Source organism: Hippichthys cyanospilos, chromosome 8, assembly GCF_059441005.1.
Source record: "Hippichthys cyanospilos isolate Australia breed blue-spotted pipefish chromosome 8, RoL_Hcya_1.0, whole genome shotgun sequence".
Classification (NCBI taxonomy): Eukaryota; Metazoa; Chordata; class Actinopteri; order Syngnathiformes; family Syngnathidae; genus Hippichthys; species Hippichthys cyanospilos.
In genome coordinates, this window is record NC_142376.1 from 9,261,705 (window position 1) to 9,282,433 (window position 20,729).

At 38.0% G+C, this 20,729-nt stretch overlaps 1 protein-coding gene across 2 annotated transcripts in view; it reads left to right on the forward strand.

Annotated features, from left to right (window-relative positions):
• ttc27 (tetratricopeptide repeat domain 27) overlaps positions 1 to 14,885 on the forward strand; it is a 35,405-nt gene extending 20,520 nt beyond the window's left edge. Inside the window, exons 10-21 of one of the 2 annotated variants that reach the window (XR_015866478.1) lie at positions 3,292 to 3,405; positions 4,588 to 4,683; positions 6,027 to 6,149; positions 7,206 to 7,433; positions 7,612 to 7,710; positions 8,968 to 9,020; positions 9,241 to 9,406; positions 12,065 to 12,262; positions 12,380 to 12,491; positions 12,858 to 12,958; positions 13,717 to 13,899; positions 14,345 to 14,885. Coding sequence is in view for 1 of the 2 variants with exons in the window: in XM_088422202.1 (XP_088278328.1) it covers positions 3,292 to 3,405; positions 4,588 to 4,683; positions 6,027 to 6,149; positions 7,206 to 7,433; positions 7,612 to 7,710; positions 8,968 to 9,020; positions 9,241 to 9,406; positions 12,065 to 12,262; positions 12,380 to 12,491; positions 12,858 to 12,958; positions 13,717 to 13,842 (1,416 nt within the window). In the remaining variant the exon portion in view is untranslated. Of the gene's footprint in view, positions 1 to 3,291; positions 3,406 to 4,587; positions 4,684 to 6,026; positions 6,150 to 7,205; positions 7,434 to 7,611; positions 7,711 to 8,967; positions 9,021 to 9,240; positions 9,407 to 12,064; positions 12,263 to 12,379; positions 12,492 to 12,857; positions 12,959 to 13,716 lie in introns of both variants that reach the window. The other variant, XM_088422202.1, reaches the window with a different exon arrangement.
• Positions 14,886 to 20,729: the final 5,844 nt, after the last annotated feature.

Genomic DNA, 20,729 nt, shown 5'->3' on the forward strand with positions numbered 1-20,729 from the left:
ACCCAAGTCGACTTCCATCAGTGAAAACTAAACTGCAACTGATAAACGTTGGAAGACCAGCCTGACTCCTTAATTCAACAGATCTCATTTGGAGACAGACTTTTAGTCTGGAGACATCTCAACAAAGTAATACGATAGCGCACTTGGCTTATTTGATGACAATCCCGAATCTGTCCAGGCTGATAAGAATGCCTGTCAGGACAGGAAATTAAAATTGAAAAACAGCAGGTCTCCAGAGGTTTACAGATCCAGCTGGAATCATTTGATGCCAAATCATTCTGTTGCTTATGGCCCGACAAAAAAAATATTGTCTCGCATAATAAGATTCCATTTCACATGTTAGAGTTACCGTACGTGTGACATCTGTGCCCCAGGCCATCCGATTGACATATTTGCATCTCTTCAGTGGAGAAGCTTTGCTTGTGTGGAACATTTGTTAAATTTGGGAATTCTGTCGTGATGTGGGAAAATTTTGAAATGTAAAAAATAATTCCAAAGAAGACCTGTATGAGTTCTACTGTTTGAAGTTGGAAAGGTTTGAACCCGTGGTGAAATGTGGTGTAGGTGGTAAATAGGGTTGGGCATCTTTGACTCTCTCAGACTTCGATTTGAATCTTATTTTTGGGTCTACGATTCGATTCAGGAACGATTCTCGGTTTAAAATGATTTTTGATTCAGAAGGAATTATTTGACTTTGATTTCTGCTTCTACAGATGTACAAATAATCGTCATGATCTACTCCAGTCCGCTTTGAAAAACTGAATGACAAATGGAGACATTAAATTAGTTTTTTTTATGGTTACATTTTAAATTGTAAGTGGGGACCACAACTTAAGTAAAAAGCAATGTTTAGAATTAAGTATGAAGAGATGTTTACATTATTTTGCTTTTTAAATTTGATGGAACTAATAAATCTCTCAATGAAGCATTCTAGGATGCTTGGAAGGAGACTTAATTTGACGGATTTTTGCGGCGGAAGTGTTGACAAAAGTGCTACAAGTGATGATGGAAATGCCAGTGCAGTTGGGTAAACTTCCAAAACGACAAATGGACGAGGGCATAAGGGGAGACTATAAATGACGGCCTAGCAAAAAAATTAAAATGGGCACCTTTGGTAATTACATTATTCATTATGATGATACTCATTATAGTCCCTCAAGGCAAAATATATTAAGTGTTGGAAAACACACTTAGAAATAGTTCACACATAGCATTTACCTAGTAGTGGTTTTAATCTGTACTTAAAAATTGGTCTTTGATTATTTTTTTAAAATTTTTGTCATCCTTGTCTGTCATCAGTTGTGTGGCAACATAGATAAACTTAACAAGTCATGCGTGACATGAATGCTGCTGGCTCTGTGAGCAGGCATCTTCCCAGTCTCCATGTAGATCCAGGAATCTGCAGGCTGGTTAGATGGTTGTCACATGTCTGGCTGTCCTCACCAATGACTGAGGCTAACCAGAGTTCCAATAGTGTGTCCTTTGTCATCCACTACAGCTGTAGTTTGCAAGACATTGTCTCCTAGGCCCTTATACACACATGGATTTTTCCCATTTTAAAAAAAAATGTTTGTGACAGATGCCACATGTAAAGATTTGAGGCTATTAAGTTTTTATTTTGTATTGCGTCTACATAAAACCATTAACACCATCCCACCATCGATCTCGAAACAGTTTTCTTCAAGAGAAATGAATGCATGTGATGTTTCCACAAGAAGAGACACAACAAACAGATTTTAAGATTTTAAAATATTGTAGTTATGTGGCACATTCTATTGCACCTCTTAACATGTCGCATCACATCAAGACAAAAGTGCATTTATTCCATTGCTGCAAAAGCACTGGCGTTTTAAAAAGATTTACAAGATGCACGTTGTACATCATATTTGACAAAAAAACGACAAAGTTCCTATATCAAAAGGTTTGATTTTACTGCTTCTTTTGTTTACGTTGATTCGATTCCACACCTTGAATGTCAAAATCATTTTTCCAAACATCCTCGTCTTATGGGTTAACTAAAGTTGTCCTCATAAATCTTGATGAATGATGTTTCTTCCAAGTTGTTTGAAAGGACAGACTTATTGCAGTGTGGTTATGTTCCAAATTCTGAATCACTCACATTTTCAGGCCAAAAGTAAATGTGATCCAAGCTAACATCATGAACCTGTTATGTCAATGGTGCACAATTCAAACCTTTACTCTTCAATAAGTTGTGACATTGTCTGAAAGTGACTAAATGTAAAGATATAAAAAGCTAAATATTTGCAATTGTTTTTTTAAATGCTTCTTTTCGATGCCTGTGCACAAACTTTTATGCCCCAAGATCTACATTTCCCAGCAGCCAATCTCCCATAATGGAGGCAGTCTTGCTTGATATAATGTGGTAATGGCAAAACTCAACATTTGTAATGTACGTTATAAATCTTACCATTACATTGACTTCTATTACTCATACATTCAGATGTGAATGGCGGGAAAGGGGATGGGGATGAACGGCTCCTTACAAAAACCCAAGTCCCGTTCACAGTGAAGAGCCGTTTAACAGACTTGGTTTGTACGCGACATCACAATTGCTTTTAGCCCCTGTATTTCTTTAAGCATGTTGGGCATTGTCATGCGATCTACCAATGCTACCTTTGGGATTGACCGGTCAGTCGCGATTGACATATTGAGCACTCCTGCATTAATAAGTCACAAAAAACACTCTCAAGGTATCCAGTCTTACCCTGGTTTTGAAGTGTAATAGGAGCCAAGTCCATCTGCGAATACTGAAAATACGTTGGCGAGTGACAACCACCCAAACCCAGAAAAGATTTATATGGGTCTGTAATAGTCTATAGATGCCTTAAAAATATATTGAGCGTCATGTACTTTAAGACTAATTTTGATTAAAATACAGTACTTGATCGTCTATTATTGTAGATGTATATCTATCCCAATTTATATCCCACGTGACAACAGGGAAATAACTGCTCTAGTCAATTACAGGACATGTGTAGAGACAGAAACAACCAAACATGGAAAGTGCATTATGAAAAGGGGCCTTTAACCCTTTACTGTGCATAGCGGTGGCTTTTGGCTGATAGTCTAAACTGGTAAAACGTCCAAAAGCATCCGAAAGAGCCATTGATTAAATTCTAACGTACCCCTATATTTCTCTAAAATCCTGAATATTTGTGCCTGTTTAGGACTTAAACATAGAAAAAAGTGTGCCTAATAAAGGGTTATTTTTGTGGCGACATATGTTCTTGCATTTCTTGAAATGTACTTGTCCATTTTGTGTGTCTGCAGTGTTTACTGTCTCAGCCCAAGTTCTGGGCTGTGGAGGTGTCAGCACTTTGTCTCAGGACCAAACTGGAAAAGGGGAGTCCCCGATGTATTGAGAGAGCCATGATGCAAACTCAGGTAAACTTTTCTCGCGTGAATATCAGCTCATCATTTGCGCTATAAAAACATTTGTATTGTCGGGCGGGTGCATAATGGCATAATTGAAAGTGTTCGTGGAAGAAAACCTCATCTGAACCTCATTGAACACCATTGGGCTGAAGTACAAAAGTGGCTTTAAGGACTTGTTTTGGTTCACGTTAGGGTCTGTGTTCAATACCGCGTCCGGCTTGAAGTAACAGAAACAGACCAAGACAAACGAAGAACAAATGTAGAGCACCAGGCATCGAAGGACAAGTAGCTTTGATTATGATGCTATTTGGTGGATTTTTCTCACTCTATGACATGTCTCCTCTCCTCTTTGTGTGTATGTGTACATCCCGTCAGTGCCAGTGGTTCAAAAAAAACGTTTTGATGAGAATTGAAAGTAACATATTTTTGTCTTCCAGGGACACCCCCAAGCCAGCACAAAACAAAATACATACAATATTATATAACACAATTTAGCAATAGGTTGCTTCATGTACCAATCAATTTGCTCTTAATTTGAAAAGAAAGCTGTACTGTGTGGTTTTCTGATACCCGCACAAATCTTAAGATTTCTCGTACATCCAGAGGTACTCAAAATGCTGCCATGTGCAAATGCAGTTAGTGCAAAAAAAAAAGTGTATTTCTTCAATGCCAAGAAATAATTACAGTAGTCTTATCACCATTTCCGTTTCCCAATATCAAAGAAGACACACACTATGCATACGAATAGGATTGAAGTTCCGCCTTACCTGAAATGCAAAAGTCAGTCTTGGACAACATTGTTTTATTTTTTTTATTATTGAGCTTTTATTTTTGCACAGGTGTATGCCTCGAGAAAATCGCACAGTTCTATCAGTGTTGGTTATTTGACAAAATATGCTGCTCATTGGCAAAGATTCCAAAGCAGATGTTGGAGTCAGTTTCATTTCCAACTTTTACACAAACCATAGTTGGGTTTAGATTTTATTTCTGTGAATGTTCTCGGCCTCAGTCAGTGATTTATTTTGGAGTTATAGCTAATGAGCCAATGGTATTGCGTAGGCCTAATTCTAGACCCATAACAGGAGCGATTTGATGTGTCTATTTTGGGGCATTGCTTTCAAATCAACATTTAAAAAAATATTTAAATGAGTAAGCTTGTTTTCTGCAGCATGTCTTTTTTTTTTCTTTCAGGCAATAGTAGACCATTTTGAAGACAAGATGTGTCCCTTGACTGAACGTCTGAAGGTCTTTTACTGCTGCCATGCTCCAACCAGATGGGTTGTCCAGGTAACAAAGAGTGCTATTGTTTTTTGTTTTTCTGTGACCCATGCACTTGTGTAGCCCCGCGTGAGGGTGTATTTGACTTGAAAAGGAGCACTGTCTGTGTCACCACATGGAACCCCACGTTAACTCGGTCTGTGTGGCTTTCATACTAATACTGGTCAGCAAGGGAACATTCCAGCGGCATTAGGATTTAGTGTCCTAATGTCTACAAAATGGAGATACATACATAAAGACGTGCACATAGAATTAGGCGGAAGTATGAATTATGCTAATTACAGATGGAGTGGCATCATGTTCTTTTTTTCAAGTATGTAGCAAACCACTAATCCGTTTCATGGTCTCCATTGGAAATTTAGTCCACCCAAAGAAAAGTGAGGCCACACAATTTATTCGAAATAGATTTTCAATCCCGATAAGCTAAGTCCATGTTTGCTTTGCCGCTTTCCAGTTTTGGCCTTCGACCATGAGTATCTTTGAAAATGAGCCCGTAGTTTTGCCAAGCAAAAGGATTGCTGAGGATCACAACTATAAAACAAATGTCAACATCTGTTGAGCCACAAAGCATCATAAATGCTAGGAAGACAAATAGACACGATAACATGCCTAAGATATGTGTATAAAAAAAGACTTTGCAGTAATAGAATAATTTACACTTGTCTGAGACATTGAAGGAGGAGGAATGCCTGAGAGAGGGAAAAAGCATTTTGGGGAATAGCTCTCACCAAGGCGCCATATAATAACTGATAACAGCAATAAAGCTGGAATTGAAGAGTCCCTATTGCAGCCTGGGGACAAGAAAGTAGGTCGAGGCTCTTGATTGCAGCTGGTGATGTGATGCATCTTTTTTTTGTTTTCATGATGGAGAATAACATGAAAAAACAAGGCCCTTTTCATTGCCAAAAGGTCTGAAGGTTGGCTTGTGTGTAAATATGTGTTGCTTTATTTTCATGCCAATATTGCAGGTATTTTTTTTTTTTACATCATATTTATTTCGCAAAAACTAGAATCGTAATTACCTCATTTAACATTTTGCTCTGTTCATGGTGCATCTCACACTTGAACGTGAAGGCGTATTTTCATGATAACTGATTCCATTGTATTAAGTGGTTACCAGGTTAATTTTTATTGTTACTCAGGTACATATGTACAGTATGTATGTATATATATATGTAAGTATATATATATTTATATATATATATATATATATATATATATATATATATATATATATAATATAAAATGTGTGTGTAAGTATAATATAATAAACAGTAAACAACACTCATCATGCATTATTGGAGTTGTTGGAAAATGTCAAATGAAGTAAAAATGCTGAATTTTCTCTACAGAAACAGTTGGCAACTCTTCTGACCGACCTTGCCTGCATCAGTTCAGCTTTACTTATCTACGAAAAGCTGCAGCTATGGGAAGATGTTATCATTTGCTATGAGAGACTTGGCCAACATGGCAAGGTATGCAAACTCACATTTAGATCAATACAGAGTACCAAAAATGATCAGTTTGTCCTCGAGAAAATACTTTCCCAGCATACTTTGCTTTCACTGCTTGTTCAGGCAGCGACTGGGCCTGAATTATTTGTGCTAGTGCTGCATACTGCCATGTCCTCAAAACTGTTCCACAAGATCAACAATAATGATCATCATCATTTAAAATAAATGTATCATTCCCAGCCCACTGGACCAAAAGTCAAACCAAAAGACAAACGCCTGAATCATGCATGCTGTTTTCGGTCTGATTAAATTTTTGCAGCACAGTGTTACTTAAGTCGGACAGGGAAGGGCAACCAGGAGAGATGTTCAAATAGCAAGATAGTAATTCAATGGAAAGTCAGTCTACCATTTTTTTTCCAAACATAATTCTTGCAAAACCATTGAAAGTTGCAAAACTTTACCTGTCAGGTTATGCCAAACACAATGACAACAAATCGGTGTCCACTTTTGGGCGTGTTTGAACTCAAGCGAGCAAACTCAAGCACAGCAAGCCCGTTTCATGAAATCGGATCTAATCGGCAGACAGAAAGCATTAATTGGGATTAACACAAATAAAAAAAGCATTAACTATAACTGTTATTAATAGATCACATTTATTCTGTTATTTTAAACCCCCAACAATATACAATATAAGATGTGGTATTTTCCCATGTGAAATGTGAAAAAAGTTCCATAAATGTACATTAAAAAGTGTTCAGCTGCTAGGCCTGTCTTTGCAACACATCTACACAAGCTGGGATACAACTCCCAGACAGCACTTGCGCTGTAGTCATCAATCATTTTCAGCACTATTTCAAGTCGTTGATCCAGCACTGTTCACACATGAGCTCAAGTACACCGAAACACACCATGCGCATGTGCACCTCGACCAGCTCTCTAAGTGGTCTCGGTCTGCTGGTTTGATGTACACCAGGGTTTTGCTTGATGGCATTACAAATGAATCGCACTGTCAGAACAATCACGCCAGATTTAGTTTTCACTTGAATAAACCCGACAAGCATTTTTCCGTGCGCTCAGGCTGAAGAGATCGTTCGAAGGGAGCTGGAGAAAAAGGAGACGCCGAGTCTGTACTGCCTACTAGGGGACATCTTAAGAGACCATCAGTACTACGACCGGGCTTGGGAGCTATCCGGCCAACGCAGTGCTAGAGCCATGCGCTCCAAAGCCCTGCTGCATCTCCGCAATAGGGAATTCCAGCAGTGTGTGGACTGCTTTGAACAATCGCTCAAAATCAACGTTCTGCAGGTACAAGTTATTCTGTCCAGTATATTGCTGGGCTGTTATGGTTCACTTGGAATGTCACCATCAAGTCATTGATTTAGAACGTTCACCCGCCAAGTGAATGTTACTATAAATCGAAGCAGAAAATGAAAATTGAACTGAATGCGTACAGTATGTTTGACGGTTTTGTGTGCCTGGATAGCTCGGTGTGTGGTTTTCCCTCGGTTGTGCCTACTTGGCCTTGGAGGGCTACGAGGGAGCGGCCAAGGCTTTCCAAAGATGTGTGGGACTGGAGCCAGATGTGAGTACCAAGATAAACATACTGATGAAACCTTACAGCGGGAGTCAGAAAAAAAAGGCAAAACCATAAATCTCTCGCTTTACAACACATTTCTTTGCCGTTCTTCATATCTCTCTCCACACACATTGTCTCTCATGTCTAGACATTAGAAAAATAATGTAATCCCTTTTGAATAACAACCATAAATATTTTTCAGTCCGACGTTGTACTAATATAGGAATTCACAACGGTCATAAACTATTAGCCACATTGCTGCTTTTTTCTGCTCAATGTCAATCAAATGCCTTTAAAAGATTGCTCTCATTTCTAATTCATATGCCGTATTATTAAGAATTCTTTTGAAAATGGAAATCAAGTTTGATGCAAAAGCCCATTTTTGCTTGTTGAAATTACCCCGCTCAAGATTGTTTCAATGACGCTTTCATTCTTTAAACATTTGTATTCTTAAAGATGAAATTTACAGACAGTTAATTAACGGAAACAGCCTTACTGTTTCAACTGATCACCTAGTGATATGACAAAAGAATACAATGCTGTAAAAAACATTTGCCACTTCCTGATTTCATTTTTTTTTCATATTTATCACTCACAGGAGTTTCATTTCTTTATCCAATTCTTATCTCGATCCAATTTCTAAAGAGAGATATTATTTATCAAGGGAGGTAATACAAACCTATTCAACCCTATGTGAAAAACTAATTCCCTTGTTAAATCTTAAAACAACTGTAACTAAGTACAGTAAATTTCACACGGTGTAAAAATCGCAGAGCACATGATAAAAGTAACATGATGCCACCAGTAAAGCATGGTGGTGGCAGTTTGATGGCTTGGGGATGCTTTGCTTCCTCAGGACCAGGACAACCTGCTATGATGAACAAAAAAATGAATTCCGCAGGACAGGCCAATTCAAAGTACGGATTTCAATTCAATTGAGATGGCGTGCTGTGATCTTAAAACAGGCACAGCGGTGTGAAAGACTCATCACAAACGTTTGATTTCAGTTATTCCTGCCCAAGTTAGCACAAGTCGCTTATACCCAATAGAATATTTTGCAACCGTGTGGTTAAGGTGTATCTTTTAACTTTTGGAAGCTAATTGATTTTCTAAACTTAAGCGTTTAGATGAATGAATAAATGACTAGAATTTGCATCAATATTTAACATTCAGCACTTTGAAGGCATCTGTGGAATACTCTAGATACAAGGATAAAGCCTTCTCATCTCTGTTCTTTTCCGCTTATTTCAATTTGGCTTTTAGAATGCAGAAGCATGGAACAACCTCTCTACAGCATACATTCGCCTTCGAAATAAGTAAGTGTTGTCCACTGCCAATTGTATGGTTCAATATGATACTCATTAAAACATTGCTTACTTACAGTTAAAGGTATTCTATTTTTCTCGACAATTTGTGTTGACAGCAGCTCCTCAGTAAAATTATGAAACTTGGAGATTTTCTTTATTTCAACATTGAACCAGTTTATCTTTCTTTCTATTTTGTTTCTTTTTTCCCTTATTTTTTTTCATTTTTCAGAAACAAAGCCTTTCGAACCCTCCAGGAAGCCCTCAAGTGTAACTATGAGCACTGGCAGATCTGGGAAAATTTCATTGTTGTCTGCGTAGACATCGGTGCCTTTGGTGAAGCCATCAAAGCCTATCATCGCCTGATGGATCTAAGGGACAGATACAAGGATGTACAGGTAATGAAAAAGATTATATTGGTCTACATTCAAAGTCTGTATATTTACACTCATATATAGTAAATTCCAGAGTCTGCCCAGTTCTACTATCCCACATCGCCTGGAACTAGCATGCAAATGTTTCTTTTGAATATTGCATGTTCTCATAACTTTTGCTGACTATTGTTCTTTGTTTTGAATAGTATTATTGTATTGTATGGTGTTGTATTGGGGAGATACAAGGCCTTATTTCAAGGTATCATTACTTGCTGCTTGAGGCCATTTTACATTGCAAGTTCAAGGAAGAATATTATATTGGGATATGAAGGTTTTTCTTTAAAATCATTTGTCATAGATTTTTGAGGAAATCGTATATATCAAAAGTACTCGTAGTATTGGTACTGGTTTCGGTGAATACTCATACTGGTATCGTTTTGAAGAAAGTTGTATCAAAAATTCCTTAAGCTTGCGAGTATCATATTTTATTTTATCTATATTAGACAGTACTCTGAGCTACAAAATCGGTATCGTATTGGATGGGAAAACATTTTTATCGTGACACCATTCCAGCCAGCCAATACTCGATTTGGATTTGGATCCGGGTTGGCTCTGCTTGTTCCTTAAGCTCCAATCAGTATTGTTCTGACCCAGTCACTTAACCATTGTAATTCAATCCAATGTATTTACATTACATACATTGTTAACATTTGAGAAAGCAAGATGCCCTTCCCGAATGAAAGATTTTTAATATTCAAGATAATTTATGCTCTCTCCAGTCACATTATATACTGAGAAACATAGGACATGCTTTTTTTTGTACAGCGCTACCACTTTTCATCTCTCTAATCGAAAAAAGAAAACACAGGGTGATTTACCACACGTAAATCCAGCATCAATCATGCCCCTAATATTACTCCCACCAATCCAGTGGATTAAACTCTGGCTCTAAATCAGCTATTTAAGGCTCCAACATTTGCATCTGCGGAGTAATAAGCTCTCTTATGCATAAGCTTTGAATACACGTTTCCCTCCGAACATAGATCTCGACTCAGGTGATAGAACGGCCAATTAGCTATTGGAAGGTATCGGGATGGATCTGTCCTCTCCATTTTCAGCCACTTAATCCTGTCGGGTGGGAGCTGATTGTAGTGCATGTAAAAGGTGACTAAGAGGTTCCACCAATGAATAGACAGGATAAGGGATGGCCGTTGTACAGACTGTGCAGAAGCATCCATCATACTGTGCATCGTTGCCGCTATGGGGACTTGTGAATGAAGCAGCATTGGAAAAATGCCATGGAATAACTTCAGGTCAAAAGGTGGTTACACTATCTGAATCTTGTAGTTAACCAAATTTGCATTTCTGGGTACTGCAAGTGAATTCAAATGAAATATATGTCAACGCAAACTAGGTCTTTGGGCCTGGAGCAGAGAAATCGCCACGCCTATTTGCCTTGTTTTTGTACATCGTAAAGGCAGATTAATTTCATAGCAATCGCATGAGATGTAGAAAAACATTGCACTGACAGTTTTAGCCCAACATTTTGAGGCTGACTGATGTATTGTTTCCTTTTTGACAGTATGTAAAATTACCAAATGGAAATTGAAAACAAAAAAAAGTAGAACGTTCTGCATCGTTAATGAAATCAACAAGGAAATGGCATCAGGCCTTTAACCATGTATTCATCAACCAATGGATGATGGTACAGAGTATATGATGTCACACAGATATGGGTCAAAAATGTTTATTGATTTAATGATTAATCGGTCAGCTGATTATGTCCCTTCCAACTTATGCCAAAAATAATTGACAAGTTTGCTGATGTTTGCCAATTTGGGAGGCATATTAAATGTTTTTACCATGATGCACTCTAATCATTTACCTAACTTGTAGACAAGTAACACTCATTAATTATTACACATAAAACCATACCATAAGCTTGTATTAATAATTATATATAATGACATTTGTTGATGATGTAATCCTGCGGATATGTCATTCAAAACAAAACAAATCTTAATTTTGACAAGGCAATGATTAGGTGCGCTGTGAAAGAAAGTTGTGGAAATATTTGATGTTGGTGTGTGTGTGTTTGCATGTACATATGTATATTACATTATATATATATATATATATATATATATATATATATATATATATATATATATATCCATTATTATATCTATTAGTAACGCAAACACATATGAGAAGAATTAATGTTGTTATATAATCAATATTTGCACCATACAAAGCATTCTGTGAAGCAAATCTACTTGAAATTGACCGTTTTTTTGAAATACAAATTGGAGTCACGTTTATCTGAAGTTAAAAAAAAACAATGTTGCAACTGTGTGTTTTGACTGAGTTTTTTTTCTAGCTATTAGTACCAACTTAAATCTAAAGTTGATTCTTGTTGAGACTCGGTCTGTTTTGTTGTGTTCATTTCGTATCAGCAAGACTTTATTGCATCCCATCAAACACATGAGTTCTCATTGGAAAAGCCAGGATATCCTCAACTGAGCATAATGGTGTATGGCAGCTTGAGTGACTCAAAAGATTTAGACCAAACCCAAATGTCCACTGCAGTGGACACAAATAAATACTCTGGATTCAGGAGGATATAACTTGTTTTGAGTAAATGTTTATTTAATATCTGCTCGTTGTATTTCTTTGTGGCAGATTATCAAGATCCTTGTTCGAGCTGTTGCTGAAAAGTTGACTGACATCCAGGGTGAGCAGACAGAATCTTTGAAATCCAAGCTAAAGGAACTCATGGGCCGGATCAGTGCCCGCCACAGCAATGATCCCGAAATATGGCAGCAATATGCTGTCCTGTATGGGGGTGGCCACAGCTCCAATGCAGAAGACAATGAAAAGGTCCGTGCACTCATAATGTTTCTTCAAACATCTATAAGCTCCAAGTACAATAATGCTCAAACCAGCAGAACGCTGGAATTATTTTTGCAAATGACTAAATATGATTTGGGGGCTTAGGCCCTGCAATTCTTGTCCAAGGCCCATCGCTGTGAACTTCAAGTTGGTGGCTGGGAAAAGGAGCCAGATCAATTTAAGGAAGTGATAAAAAGAGCCATCAATTTGGGTGAAGGTGATTGCTTTTTCTCTCTTCTCGCTGAAGTTTAAGTACTTGATAGATCATGCCTTTTTGTACCACGTGACAACATATTTGTATGCCGCGCAAAATTTGTAAGAACATTCACCATGTATACACTGACGTCTAGGGATTGACACGCATTTCACTGATTTAGCGGAGATCATCTTTTTCTGAAGCAATAGGCTATGTGCGGCAAATACATCCTTGTCAAAATGAACACAAGGATTTGGTGCATCACTTTCTTTTTTTCAACTTTGATAAATCATTGTGGATAAAGTTGTAGGAAATCATTAATAAAATACTCAATGTCTTCAAAGATGAATATCATGATGAATATGAACATGCCTCTTGTGTTCATAGTTAGCATCAGTTGCAGTAAGAAGAAATGTAATCCTGCGGAAGCTCTGCAAATGCTTTCCTCAGCACGTCTCAGCCTGAAGGGCTTGGCCACTAAAGCTAAGGTACAATCCACTCATGTTCTTCAAGAAACCCAGCCTACACATTAACTACGCGTGGATTATTAACACTCGCGTGAATTCATGACTTTACGACCAATTAGCGACTTGGCGTGAATTGCAAAATATCTGCCGATCAGATCTGTGCAAAGTCTAGCGTTGAGGAACGTCTTACGTGTTGAGTCCCATCCAAATGGAAAGATACAAAGTTTCCTGGCACAGTCATGACTCATGAGCTATATGCATGTGACGTCTTTGCATGGGTCTCTGCATGTTTCCCTCAATGCACTTGTTTACACTGTTTGACATTCGGCCTCCCTGGAGGGCGCCAGAGCACTTCAAGGGAGGTGCACTCTGGAAACTGAAAGTTTACTGAGGCTTGAAATTAAAAGCATTTGGGCAAATTTGAGAGGATAATATGAAAAACGGCACTTTGTACTGTTTGGTGTGAAGTTCAATGCCAATGTGATACTTTCATTGATTTCCTGAATTGGAATGATTCAGGCTTCAAAATGACTTCAAAAGGAGACTATGCTAGTCTGTTTCAGTAAAGCTTTTAAATGTCTTGATTGGTTGATTTAAAGAGTCCATAAACGATTACAAAAACCGTTACAACTATATTTTTAGTGTGTGTAGCGGAAAATGTAGTTTAAAACAGGATCTGTACCGATATCATCATAAGCAATCAAAATTGTAATGCCTTTGAAATAATGTTAGTCTGGAACAGCATCAATTGATTTCAGTGTTCTCTTGTTGTCTGAAAGCAAATGCACAGCGACGTGATTTCCGGCGAAATCTGCGCTGAGCTAAGGGACGATGTCGCGCTTCTTGAGCATCTAGTTACAGAGCTGCAGGAACTGTGCAGAGAACTACGTGGCCAATCATCGTGAATACCAATACAAAGGAGTCTCTTCACAGCTTTTTTTTTTTTTTAAATCTCAGATACAGTAAGTATATTGTACAAATGATGTGTAAACAGCAACTGATATTTTATAAAGACGTAAAGGTGGAGTAGCGGTTTTCATGTTTGCCTCACAGTCAGAAGATCTGGGTTTGAATCCCTGTGAAGAGTTTGCATGTTTTCCTTTTTTGGAGGGAATGTTTTAACAAAGCTAAATGCTCCTCTGAATAAAATAAATCACAAAAGTTTTTTTTTTTTTTAATCAGTGCATTATTTATTGGAATTTATCTCTCTTAATGGGGAAATAAGTCTTCAAGAAGCACGTGATATTTTTTATTCATTTTTTGAAATAGCTTTATTTGAAAATAAAATTGCTATGGAAATGTATTAAAGTTTCACTGCATCTTTAAATCAAGAATGCCATCAAAAATGGAGTGGAGTCAAAAATGTCACGAGTGCTTCATGATGCTGATTTGTCCTTCACTATATAGATCAAGAAATTGACCAGAAATTGGATGGTGAACCTCTTTGGATTTTACCTGATGACAGTAAACACTTGTATGGAATGAATAAATCTTTTCCCAGATAAATAGAATTCTATGTTTTGTTGAAAATTGCCCTATTTATATTGACAGTGGTCAGATCCCCTGGATGCATTTTTTTCTTGGACATATATACTTTTCTGTAATAATGACCACAAATGACAAATAATGCATTTATAATAATGACCGCATAAATTGTGTGTATGATATGCGTTCCTTCACATTTATTGGTCATGTGCCTTTAGTCTTATTTTTCATCTGTTTATGTGAGTCTTTCGTGGGTAAAAAAAATACCTCGATTCCAGAATATGCTGTATGTCAAAATTGTTGACCATCATAACAATATTCTGTTTTTGAGAAGGGTTGTCTTTATTTTGCTGCTCTTTGTCATTTTCTGTAATCCAATATTGCGATTGGAGGTCTGAATCCTTATGTGTACATTTGGCTTTGTCCAAAGTGGATTTTAATAAAGACATTTTTATACTCTAAATGTTGTATGGTAAAATCAGATTTAGAAAAAAAATACATGATGACTCTTTTATTGCCAAGCGTTTCTGGAATAGAAAAGTTCTGGAGGGCCAGTATATTTAGCAATTTCACTTATCTTTCAAGGCCAACAGAATATTGTGTGCTATGCATATGTAAATATGGGTGGCATCATATGAAAAATTGACTTCCATTCCTTACTATACATTGCTAGGAGGTAATCGTCACAGTTATCACTACAGTGCTCATTTGGCTTATATTAGGTAAGCATTAGTCAAGGGTGTCAGCTACCCACCATAAAAAAAACATTTGATGAGAATGTTGTCATTTATTATTTTTATTACTATTTTAAAAGACGAGAATTCTCATCCATGGCACTGAAAGAGTTCATTACACGGTCTTTGTAGCTTACAGCACAAATCCCTGGCGTTAGCCGCTAGCTATTTCAAACTCAGGCGGAATTTACTTATTTTTTTTCTTTTTTTTCCCACTTAAAGCACTTGCAGAACTTTGTTAAAATGGCTAGCAGTTTTCAGTGCCCATTGCAACTGCTAGAATCCCCCAATTATATGGTAAACTAAACAGGGAGTCATTTCTGTTCCGGTGTTACCTTTTTCGTCGCGCAACTTCCCATGTCTAACCTGTGAAGCTCAGTGACTTTGTTGAACGTCCCGGTTATTTTGAGTTGAGGTCGATGTGTCTGCTTGCAGCATGTGTGTGTGCCACTTGCAGCTGGCCTCCAGGGCACGCGTCTGTTGTTCTAGCTTAAATTCCACATCACTGATCTTTTTGAAAAGAAAAGCAGATTCCTCCTCATGTTGTCGCTTCACTTTTAAATTGGCGTCCAAGGCGTTTTGTAAAGCTACCTTCAGGGTCTGATTCTCATCCATTAGTTGTATCTGTTTGCTCAAAGCATCGTCAAGCTCTCGACCGTGCTTCTCAAAGGCGCTTTTCTGCTTCTGTTGAGCGTGGGCAACCCGGGCTGCTCTGTCCTCCAACTCTGAACATCTTTGTCTCTCCTCTTCGAGAGCATTTTGGAGTTGCGTCCGATTCCTGCTCCATTCCAGCTCCCAGTCTCGGAGTCTGTCCGCCGTGTTGCGAAGCTTCGCGGTGACCGTTTGATTTTCAAAGACGAGCTCCGTATTCTTGGACGCAAGTTCTTTACGGTGTTCTGAGACGGAGTGGTACTGAGAGCTGACTTTGTCGTATTCTGTCTGCAAAGCCTTGTATTTGGCCAGGGTACATGCGTTCTCCAGCCTTAGTGAGCGAACGCAGCTCTGCAGGCGGTCGGAGACGGCGAAAGCTTCTTTTTGTTCGTAACTCAAGACGGCTATTGCTCTGATGTGTGTCTCATGTTGCAGAAGCATCTTCTTCGCGTGCTCCTGTTCATTCCTCAGGGAGACTCTCAAACATTTCTGGGCAGCAAGGCTCTCATCTAAAGCCATCGTCTTTTCTGAGAGCTTTTGGCTTTGCTTTTGCAACTTTGCGTACGCTTTTTGGAAACGAGCGTGCGCCTCGTCAGCGGCGCCCCGGTCGCTGCTGCAAGTCTGTTTAGCCTCAGCGAGTTCTTTGGTAGAAACGTTCCTCTGATTCAGGGCCGTCTTCAGATCACGTCGCAGCTCTTCCCTCTCAGAGGCCAGTTGGCTGACTTTCTCCTGCAGGGTGGAAACAGTCGCCCCCTTAGCCTCAATATCCTGTTGAAGAGTTTGACTCGTGAAGAGCAAGGATGTAATTTTGCAGTCTTTTTCCGCACTTTCTTCCTGCATCTTGGTGACCTGATCCTTCAGTTTCTGGACCCGATCACATGTTACTCTCTCCAACTCTGCTATTTGTTTTTTGTGTCCGTGTAAACTTTCCTCCAAATCCTTCCTCAGAACCTCCATTGCATTTTTGTCTTTTTCGTGTTTAGCCGTCATTTTACGCAGTTTGTCCGTAACCTTCGTGTAGCCGCGCCGCTGCTTTTCGAGCAACTTGCAAAGATCATCCACGTGTTTTTTCATGAGCTCTATTTCAATACAAAGGCCGTTTTTCTTGGCTTTCTCATTTTTCAGTGCTCTCACAAGCGTAGAATTGGATTTTCTCTCTTGTCTTAAAGCTTTCCTCAGCAGATATTTATTGTGTCGTTCCTTCTGTAGACCCTCCCGAAGAGTAGATTTCACTTTTCTCTCTGCCTCAAGGACCTCCTTGTGCCAAGACTTTGCAGTTTCTTCGTGTTTCTTGCTTGTGCAAGTGGGAGAGTCTTGCGAGCAGGAGGAAGCTAGCAGACTTTTAATATTTTCAGTCTCCTCTGGGATCTCTTCTTCAGTGGAATCTCCCACGCTATTGCCTTTGAACACAAACGCTTGTAAGTTCTTCTTTCTTGAATCACCTTGGTGCATTCTTCTAATCCTCACGTCATCCAAGCTGAATAAATGTCAGTCGACTGGCTTTTTTTATTTGGAAACTTCTAATAAAGAGACCCTTTCTCCATAGTAGTCACAAAAGAGATGTCATGTTCCAAAGATTGGACATCCTTCATGATATTCTCAGATGAAATAAATTGATGCTTTTAGGCAGATGCTGCAATTCTGTAGGACGGTTTTAAGATGAAAACCATATAATGATGTCAGGAATGACATCATAGAGACTTAAAAACGATTATGCTTCACACATCTTTTGAGAAGCCGAATCCGTCTAGGTTTTAATTCAACATATACTCTCATGAATGGGAAGTTCACAGGAACATGAGTGGGAATCTTCGACTCGCGATTACATTCGATTCAGAATCAATTTTTGATTTAACTGATGTTTGGCGCAAATGATTAACAATGATTTCTGCTTCAATCTTTGCATGAAGGAATGTTATGATCTACACGAGTCTGCAAGACATTAAAGTGTCATTTCTTTTTATACATTTATAACCTTTTGAATTATTCGGAAAATGCCTCCCTCTGCAAAAACGGTGTGTGGACCACAACTGCTACTCTGTTTTTTAATTTTGATCATTATGATATATTATTATAGCCCAACCATTTGGTAGACAAAATCCCCGTTATTTAAGTACTGTAAACTGAAGTGACCTGTTTTAGCCTTTATTGTAATTTTTTAAACTATCACCGCTATCATTCGTGATACAGTGCTTAGATATTTGCAGTTGTTAAGGTTGAATAAATAAAAGGACCATGTTTTTGTCTTGAGTTTAGCATACTGTATTTTAAAGTCCCCGTAGTTAATGGCGAGCGCTTACCGTAGACTCATGCTGTATCGTGTACTGATGGTGTAACTGATTAGATGTTTCTTAGCACCCTTAATCATCGATTGGATGAAAAATGTTGATGCCGGTGTGGTAATGTTGGTAGAGACGTGACGTGATGGCAATAAAAACAAAGATGCGTGGCGTAGTAAAGCTAGCTGGTAGCAACCACTGCTGCGAAGGCCAATTTTAAAATAAAACCGAAAATTGCATTGATATCTATGTAATATTTGGTGTTCATTTTGAAATTGGCCTTTGCAAAACACCCTTATGTCACTTGATGAGCGTTTCCTCCTCTCTCTTCGTAGGCTTGGGGCATGTCCGGTGTAGATAAAACCGAAGCCGAGAGGAAGCAGTTATTTATTTATTTTTAATAAACGAGATTTGGGGACATTTTATATCTATTCTGCAAATAAGAGTCTTGATTCGTTTTCAACCAAAATCTTTTGGCATTTCATTATATTGAAATCAAATTTTCGGGACATACAAAACAAAAAGCTACCAGCAGAATTATGCAAAAGCAAAGAAACAGAACGTGATCCAAAGCCATCACAGCGTTATGGAATGGACATTTATGACTGCTAGCAGAAAAGGCCTACTGGCGCTTATTGATGTGTGACTGCTGACAGCAGTAAAAAGATTAATTGTGAGGTACATGGGCCCATACTCTGCTCACCTTCAATCAATTGCTACAAAACTGAAAGGATGGTGCAGTGTTGCTGAATAACAACACTGAGCGTACAGCCACAAAACCCAAGTCTTTTAGAAACCATCGAATTGGATTTAGTAGATAGAAAAATTGATGCTTGATCACATCTTTGCCAGAAAACAAAAGGAAACATTTCTATGTAAAATCAGTCCACATACACAATCGGATTTGTGTCATTGCTAGAGCCTGATAAATAAACTGTAATCAAGAAAAGTGTTTTTAATACACTTTTGTTCAAAAGAAAATGTGGATAATTTGACTAATCAACAGAATAATCGGCAGTAATTGATTACAAAACTATTCTATAGTCAGCCTTGATCATTTTTAAACAAAGCAAACCTAATCATATGATTTCAAGCTACTCACAATGTTCTAACTTTCTGAAAGGACTTCCTGTCAGCTTTGGCTTCCTGCGGTTTCAGGGATCCACCACACATAGTTATACTTCGGATGTGGTAGCGTTCCAATTAGCCCGCCGTGGTTTCGTGCAAGAGCGATTCCCTGGCACTTTGCTCTAAACATCGGAAAAAGTGGCGCGATATGTCACTTTTTTTTGACAAAAAGAGATCTTAATACTCGCTAAATAGAATAAGTAGCTGTCTTGATGTCACCAAAAGACACTTTATATTGCTTTACCATACTTTATACTGTATGTCCAAAGTATAGGTCTTGGCTATCAAACCTACGGTAGGCGGGCCAGATCCGGCCCAGTTTAGGGTTTTATCTGGCATCTTGTGAAGCGGTATAAAATATGAATCGGACCGGACCCATTTGTGTGATGTCTATAATACTGTAATGCCCCTGCATGCATTAAGACAGTGGTTCTCAATCTTTTTTTCAGTGATGTACTCCCTGTTAAATATATTTTCAGCCAAGTACCCCTTAACCAGTGCTAAGCATTTTGGGGTTAAAAAAAAAAAAAAAAACTTAAAACATGCCATTGGTGTATGATTTATTAATCTAGAGATCATTTCAAACTGCATTTGTATTGATCCACAAAAAATAGTCAATGCAAAGTGTCATCTTTTGGATCATAAAAGAAATCTGTAAAAAAAAGTAATAATTTGAACCAATATTTTTCCACAAAAATAATCAATATAAAGTGTCAGACCTGTCCCCCCCAAAATAAATAAATAAATATTTGCCCACAGAAAAATATTAAACATAAGTGTCCTGGTTTGGGATTACAGAAGAGATCTAATTAAAAAAATAAATCATTAACTTAATTATTAACATTTGTCCCCCAAAAAATAATCAACATAAAGTGCCAGACCTGTTCTCAAAAATAATTATAAATAAATATTCATCGTCAGAAAAATATTCAACTTAAAGTGTCCTCTTTTGTGATCATAGTAGAGAGGTGTTCACAAAAATAAATCATTATCTTGACAGGAAACGAGAGATAGCACATCACAATTTGGGTTGAACCATTCTAGTAAGGTGGAGAATCTGGCTTTTTACAATAATGACACTGAATAACCTACTGAACATCATATTTGTTTTATGAACTTGTATTTTTCTGAAACGAATCAATAATAATTTTCAAGGATTTTTGCATGTTTATTTTATTGAAAATCTCCCTGAAGTTTCTTCAAGTAGGTACCCCCATTTGAGAACCACAGTGTTAAGGGATTCATTAAGTTGTGGTTCCGTCCGATCGCTTCTTTTATTTAAAGAACATTTTTTTAAAAATGGTTAACAAGTGCATCGCTCCGAGGCTGTAAGTATATTAGACTCTCCTAATTGCCCTTCGATGTATTTATAAGCGTGAACGGTTGTTCATCTCTGCGTGCAGGAAATTTGAACCAGGGCAGCGCACACAGCAAAAATCGACATATAATCGACACCAATTGTGTTAAGTTATTTTCCGTAATTTGACAAATCCGCGCCACTTGAGAAAAGATTTC